The sequence below is a fragment of the Oryzias melastigma genome, linkage group LG7, assembly GCF_002922805.2.
Source record: "Oryzias melastigma strain HK-1 linkage group LG7, ASM292280v2, whole genome shotgun sequence".
NCBI lineage: Eukaryota > Metazoa > Chordata > Actinopteri > Beloniformes > Adrianichthyidae > Oryzias > Oryzias melastigma.
The window spans coordinates 27,687,165-27,694,799 of NC_050518.1; the positions used below are offsets into that span (position 1 = coordinate 27,687,165).

Below are 7,635 nucleotides of genomic sequence, written 5' to 3' on the forward strand. Positions count from 1 at the left end.
AAAAATAGGACATTCTCTAAAAGCCTGTATATTTTCCCACATATTTAGATACATAATATTAAATATTGATCTCAACATTACTGAATCATCCAAGTGATATAACAAACCTATTTAAAACGTTCTATGACATATAATTCAAAAGAATGTAATTTCTGCTAATGTCTAAGTTCAGGCACTTCCCATTTAAGACACATTTCAGGGACTAGTAGACGCCCCAAAAAAGTGTCTTAATGACGCGATTTCAGCCAAAGGAGCAAAAATAGCGAATAGGAGGCAGGAGCTCCAAACTTCAACCTCCATTAAAATCGGAACTTTTGTTCAGATCTTTTTGCTATGAGTAAAATAATTGTAAAGTTTTGGTTCAATTTTTATTTAGTCACTTTCTTTTTTAGAATTCTTTCAAAATAAGATTGAACATGGATATATGAACAATTTTTGGGCTGCTGATTATTTAATGGGGGTGTCCTAATTTTTTTCATATGACTGCAAGTGTTTTAGATTTTTTAAGAATTTATTTGGATGGACTAAGATTGTACTGTATTCTTGTTTCAGTCACATTTTGTTCTAAGTTGAGTCATTTCTATTGATTGCCTCAGTTTTTGTCATTGGAATCAAAATGAACTACAATTAGACACAGAGAAACTAAAAAATACTAAAGATTTGAGTAGAACAAAAATCATTTATTATTGGGCTCTAGTATATTCAGTTTTTGATCATTCCATCAAACATGCATTTTGCTTTTTTGCCTTTTTCTTTTGGTTTGAAGATTTGTAAATCTTTTAAGATTTGTTAAGTACAAATGTCTTGATGCATGGACAGATAATTTTACTATTTTCTATGAATTTTCCACTGAAGATTATATAGTAGTAGTTTATTTGACAGGGGCAATGTGCACAAAAGATTAAAGATGCTTCACACCAGATCATAGCCAAAGCTAGTTTCCGTCTGTAGTCCCCAAACAAGTGAAAATCTATACAATGCAAACTTTAAACATAATTATAGTCATTCAAATATTCACTTGCACATTAAACTTTTTGACTAACTACTGTTTACATAATAAAATCATACAATAAAATCTAAGTAAAACCACATCACTGCTCACAGATCATTCAAGTTTACAATAAAATTTGTCTCAGACCATTTTGTGTTATTTACAATCCTTAATGTTGACACTGCTGCTTTCCCAACAGTAATTCCTTAAGATTACACGAGCAATGGTTCATTTCTGAGGAAAGTTTCAGACTCTATTTCAGACTTTAATGGCTTTAGAAGAAAAGACGGTCTGTCCGAAGGCCGAGCTCTGTTTAGAAAACCTGCAGTCATTGTGACTAGTGGACCTTGTAGTTCTGGTCGTTTGCTCAGAACAGAGATGGACATATTTTTTCAGTGGGGAAGGCACCATGTTGTTTAAGGTTTTAAAAAGTAATCACATATTCATGTAGAAAGTTAAACTGTCAAAGTTTAGCATGCAATGTTTTGTAAAAATCGGACAATGATGGGATCTCTGTGGTTTCTTATCCAACACTTTAACTGCTTGGTTATACAGTGATTTTAAAGGTCTTGTTGTCTCACATGCTTGAGACCAACATGATATACAATGGGAGAAAGAATCGTTACGTCTAGATAGACTGTCGTGGGTCAGTTTGTTTGGAAAAACAGAAAAGCTGTATTTTATGGTATTTGACATTTTTTTAACGTTTTTTGAAACTAAGATTTGTATCCAGAATAACTCCTAAGTATTTAAATTCCTTTTAATTTGACTCCTATTTATGTAAATATATGGAAAAAAGAGTAGTGTTTTAGTAAAATACTTGTTAAGATTCAAAGTGAAAGAAGCAGACGAGTGATTTAGTGTTCTCCTCTTATTTTTCTGGCTGCCTCTTTTTACAACATCCTCACTGCCAGCTTGCCACATATTGTCGTTTGGTTGAGGACCCCTCTGCGTCAAAAATGTGGGTTTCCCCAGTGCGTCGTGCTTTGCCGTGCTGCCTGTTCCAGTTAAATCACGGGTCCGCGATCTGGAACTGGTCCAGTACTGAGACACGGAGTGCATTGGTAACTTAACCCAGTACCGGTGCCCTAACCCATGACCGGGTCGTGTCCAGTACCGCGTATGGGCCAGGTTTGGGTCCAGTACCGTGTCTGGTACCGGATTAGGGTTTTGGTACTTGACGTGTCCCGAGGACTAGTCCATGTCCGGTACCGCGTCCTGAGGGTTGTGGACCCTTGATTTTACAAACAGCCAGCTCGTCAAAGAACAGGGAGTTGGGGACACCAAAAACATAATTTTGGTGTCAAGATGTGTCAACTTGGGGGTGAGAATGTGTTGCTTCTTACTAACAACAAGTATGCAACTTTTTCTTGATGTTTTTCTTCTCCCCAGAGGAACGCATTATTTCTTTATTTGTACAATAAAATTGCATGGAGCTTTCGTCACTTTGCTGGTCACTATTTCGTCTCGTCTTTCATGACCTAGCTTGTTTGCATTCTTCCAATTATTCCTGAACTGAATCAAAGTTCACTTGCAACCAAACCAAGACCATTGCTGCTTTTAGATGGACCAGAGTTCATTTTTATGTTCCACAACAGAGTTTGGATGAAAGTTCTGACCTTCCAAACAAAACAGACTGTCCAAAGAAACAAACTCTGGTCCAGATGGAACTGAGCAGTCCAGCCTCACCCCCCCTCCAACATACAAATGTGAAGAAACCTTTCTGCATCATCAACTCCTGGCTGGATTGTGAGCCCACACTTTGCCATACATGCTCTGCTGAAGTTTCCTCTGTTTTCACGTTTGGACATGCTTTCTGTTCCTCTGGACCTTCTCAGTTTGGAGCTGGCAGAAGGATCCGTGCAGGAAGCCAGGAGGGAAACCATTGAGTCGCTAGAAGTTCAAAATAAATTTCTCTAAAAATTCAAAGCATGAAAATGAAAAGGAGTCTAATTTTCTCAGTTTAACTAAATGAATGCAGATATTGGAATATATGAAGGTCTAGGTAAAAATAAGATTCCTTCTTTTCTGAACTGCATTTATACCCCTTTAATGGATGTTTTTTGATAAAAAAATTCAAAATTGTCGTACCAAAGCCTTAAAATTAAAGTTATTATTTGAAGTATCTTGACTCAAACATTGTTTTTTTTCTTTTTTTTAGTTTTATATATTCAGGTTTTTCACATTTTCTTTTGAGTCAAATATTTGCAGCTTTTCTTTGCTGTTTTGTAGACCTTTCTCTTGTAAATCTAACACAACAGCAGTGATTTTACATGTTTTGTTTTAAAACTCTCTCTCAGTGACTTCTGTTTGTTTTTATAAAGTGAAGTTATTAATCCTTCAGACAGAAATCCATGATCACCAACCAGGGAGCTCAAATGAAATCAAAAGCAACAATTGAGCATGTTTGTGTCATTCCAGACTCCTCAGCGTGTTATGCAGCAGCGGGTGAACGGGAGCAGCTGATTGCGTGGCGGTTTAGCCCTAGCGAGTGATTTTTAAGCGTGGAACCATGCTGACTTGGGCCCACTTCACTTGGAAGGTCTGCACAGACTGATCAGTCCAGGAATGTTTTTGCTTTCTGGTGAAGTCAGATTCATCATGGTTTTTGTTTGCATGGTTGATTTTTTATTTATTTATTTTTTTCCACGTTGAGTTTTGCACAAACATGAAATTCAAAGATAATGAGCACCGAAGGTTTAGTGGAAGAAGGAAGTGGAAGAATTTAAATGAGATTGATGCAGAAAATTGTGCTTTTTTTCTGTGATTGTGGTGTTAAATCTTTTGAAAAGTAAAATCTTTTCAATCACTGGTTTTGTTTTTTCTGTTTGGATGATAGGTTTTAAAACTTTCCTTCCATGAAACTATTGTAAGATGTTAAATGAAAGTCCTATTCTATGATTATCTTTTGTTTCTTTTCACATCTCGTCTCATGTGGAATTTTTGTTTTTCCTGCTGGAATTTGTATCCAGAATTTCTGACATGTTGAGTTTGGATTCTGTTTTTCTTGAACATTGCTTGACTAAAAAACCCAATTGTCACTTATTAACTATACTTAGCGTATTGTGGCGACCTGGGGGTTAGCCCCGCCTTCAGCTCCTAAGACTCATGGAAGTGGGAAATCTTGGGTGTGTTACATCGCTCACCATAAGTGAGGGAGCTGTGGGCAGAATTGAGATTCATGCTGTTTGGTTGTTCATGTGTTTAAAATAAATGGTCATTGAAGCTGGAAGTGAGATTATGCAGATTGCGTTGTTGTCTACTTCTCTTTTCTGAGACTGTTCAGGGTTGAGCACTGTAAGGGGCATGATTGGTTCTCCACTTCAACTAATAGAAGAGTAGCTCAGCTCTTGGTTCCCTGCAACAAGTGATGTAACAGCTGGGTCTTTACAGTATCTATATCTTACAGGTGAAGACGTAAAGACTACGTGAATCAGTGACACAACGATTCAAGCTTGTTAACATGTTCATTGATGCAGAACATTAAAAAAACGTTTTTTCTTGGCCTGTGACTAAATGTAGAAATGCAGAGCTGATGACATTTCTCCATGCAGGCTCACTGTGAGTGTGTGGCTGCGTGTTCTTCATCTGCGCCCCCTCCAGGGCAATTCGCACAGCTCCTTCAGATTTAAAAGTTTCACACAAGTCATTCCCTCCAAGATTTTGCGATGTTGTGACTATTACACAAATTAATTTGTTGCTCTCCTTGCAATATGACTCTAGCTGCATTTCCATTACACATTTGCACAAAATTATATTGAAATTCTAGGAATTTTTTGTTTCACGATGACACAGTTTCCATTAAATCATAATTATGTGATCAATTCACGCGATAAGTCATTAAAAACACGGCGATGGATGAGAAAAAGTATTTTTTTATTTGATTTACTAAAAGGGAGCATTTGGGTGACTTCACAGCAGGCGTGCATGCAGAGCTGTCCGTCACTCGTGGAGAACAACATGAACAGAGTATGAAAGGATTTGTGATCATTTCAGTATAATGTATAAATGTTTATTTGTATTGAAGCCTTTCTGTTAGTAGGAAAACAGAGTTTGATGTAAGGGGCAAAAAGAAAGCATATTTGGCCTTAAAATATCTTTAATTGATTGTATTGAGAAGAAAAAAAATAAAAATCGTGACTTTAAAACTGTGAACCAAATCATGCCTTGACTGAATCGCTACATCCTTACCTACAGGTTAACTTAAAATGTAAAAGAACATAAAAGACAACAAACATGCCGACTACAACAGGTGTTTTTTCTAGCTTCTTCACTTTCATGCTGCTGTGGTCTTTTTGTCCATCCATTGTTGGAGAATCCTCCTTCATACGTTGAGGGGTTTTCTGCCTCTTCCTTCTTTAAACCATCTTTCATCTTCCTGCTTTGTCTGTCTGAAAAATCTTTTTTATCTTTCTTTTTCTTTATCCACTCTTCTCTTTGTCAGTTTTTTTTCAGTTCTGTCTTTTGTTATTTTTCTTTATTTTTGCCTTTCCTCTTAACAATTGATTTATCGATTTTATTTTCATACTGTTGGCAGATTTAGTCCATCATAAACCATCAGTGTTGCCTCCTTTCAAGCATTGTACAGCCATTCAAAAGCAATCCCCGCAGAGCATCATTATCTTTTGCTGCTTTTCCTCTTTTGTTACTCATCCGTCTTGGATTGTGTACGCTGTGGATTATATCTTTAAGTCTGACTGTGTTGTGAACCACAGAGAGAGAACTACACATTTAGTTATGTACATTAAGATTTCTCTTTTTTATTATACTTCCTGTCATTTTTTTCACACCGCATCTTAAAGTTTTAATACACTGTCAGTTAAATATACTTTTATTTTCAGGTTGTCAGAGAAACAATTACCTGGTTCTTGGTTTGAATCGAAGTTTTGTGTCTGTTTGTTTTGGGGTTGTGGAGGGAACTCGAGCTGGACTGTTCCTCTGGAAAACAAAACTTAGTAGGTTGTACCACATCTTCCAAAGATAAAAAAATCATGTCAAAGCATTCACTTGGACAGCTGATATCCTGCTTTATTGTTCATTCCCTGAAAAAAGATTACAACAATTTAGCTAATTTATTGGGTTGTTTAATTAGCATTATGTCATAGAAACTTACTAAAAATAAATTGTTACATGGTGAGAAAACAGAAATGATCATTTTTTGCCCCTAAAAACCAAATTCCTGCAGTCAAACAGCACACTGCCCCACTGATCTTGTCTGATCAGTCGAGTTTTATATACTTTGGGGTGATGTTTGACAAATCCATGTCTGTGGAAGGACGATCAAAACAAAGAGTCAAAACTTGTTTCTATCACCTGAGAAACGTGGGATAATTGGAAAACATTTTCTAGTCCTGACTTGGAGATGATTATTCAGGATTTTATTTCCCCTTGTTTGGTTTTTTACTTTTTTTAACAAATGCTCTTTCAAACATCTGAAACTCGTTTGAATACTCTGCAGAGTTTTTAACGGGTACCAATAGAGGAGCTCATTTAGCTCCTCTAATCTCCTCTTTTCAGTCAACCTTAGACATGATTTAAACGTGTACTACTAATTTTCACAATTTTGCACTGAAACACATCTGCATACGCTGTTGACCTTTAAACCCCTCACTCTTCCGCTCTGCAAGCCAAAAACATTCAGCTATTCCCAAAACATTGTATTAAGCCAGAGGAGATTGCACCTCCTAAGTAGTTTCCCCTTCGTCTTTGGGACGCCCTTCTTTTGCCATTAAGAAAGTCTTTCAGAGTGAATTATATCCATACAGATGATCATATATTACTTTTGGAACACTGAAAATATTTTTTTTATGAAATATATGTTATTTTTCGTAAGTTTTTTCCTACCCGGAAGTAAAACAACTCGATTCCTGAGGCTCCGCCCACTGCCGCATGTGGGTACCACCCATTTAATGTCATCATCCTAGAGCTTTTCTTTCTTCATTTCTCCCACAAAAATAAACATCCATCTTTTTCCAAAGATGGATGCACATACCACACTTCTGCCTAGTAGCCCCGCCCATCGCTGCACTGGTTCACAACACAAATACACGCGGCGTCTGCACGACTGTGTCTGACCGGGGAGGTGGGAGTCTTAAAGAAGCCCCATCTCTAAAGTAACGAACACCTGTTTGAGCTGGAATTTATTGAGGACAGGACACAATTGGAATATATACGATATTCTGCATCTAAAATGAAAGTTTTTTGCTGATCACCGCTAGCTCAGAGAAGAAATTGGGTGTTGGTGTTGGACTGGGGGCGGAGCTGTCAGTGCAGACTCTTCCTGAAAGGGGCGGTTGGCATCGTGCTGATGTCAGATCGTGAAGACCCGCTTGTTTTCGTGGGTATGGGAGGGGCTGCTGCAGAGAGCACAGTTTTTAGAGGATTACTCAGAAATGTGTGAACGGATCAAAATACCGCTTTGAGGCTCTTTATAGAGAGGAATGAACAGTATAATGCATTTAAAAACTCCAAAAGTTGTTTTTTCATGATATGGCCCATTTAAAATACTTAAGAGCTTTTTTATTGACTTTAATAGTTACATTTAATTCCAAAATGTTGAAGAAAAAAATTGCAATCAAACTGTTTTCATTAAATCATAATTATCCAAATAAACACAAACCGACTCACAATAAGTCATTCAGGCC

The 7,635-nt window shown here is 37.1% G+C and overlaps 1 protein-coding gene across 2 annotated transcripts in view; it reads left to right on the top strand.

The window, feature by feature from the left end:
• The window catches only part of chchd6a (coiled-coil-helix-coiled-coil-helix domain containing 6a), a 106,142-nt gene that overhangs the window by 89,403 nt on the left and 9,104 nt on the right, over positions 1-7,635 (top strand). Inside the window, exon 9 of one of the 2 annotated variants that reach the window (XM_024293649.2) lies at positions 3,413-4,201. The exons of the other annotated variant lie outside the window; for it this stretch is intronic. Coding sequence (XP_024149417.1) covers positions 3,413-3,457 — 45 coding nt within the window. The 3' untranslated portion in view covers positions 3,458-4,201. Of the gene's footprint in view, positions 1-3,412; positions 4,202-7,635 lie in introns of those variants that run through there. 2 annotated transcript variants of the gene reach the window in all.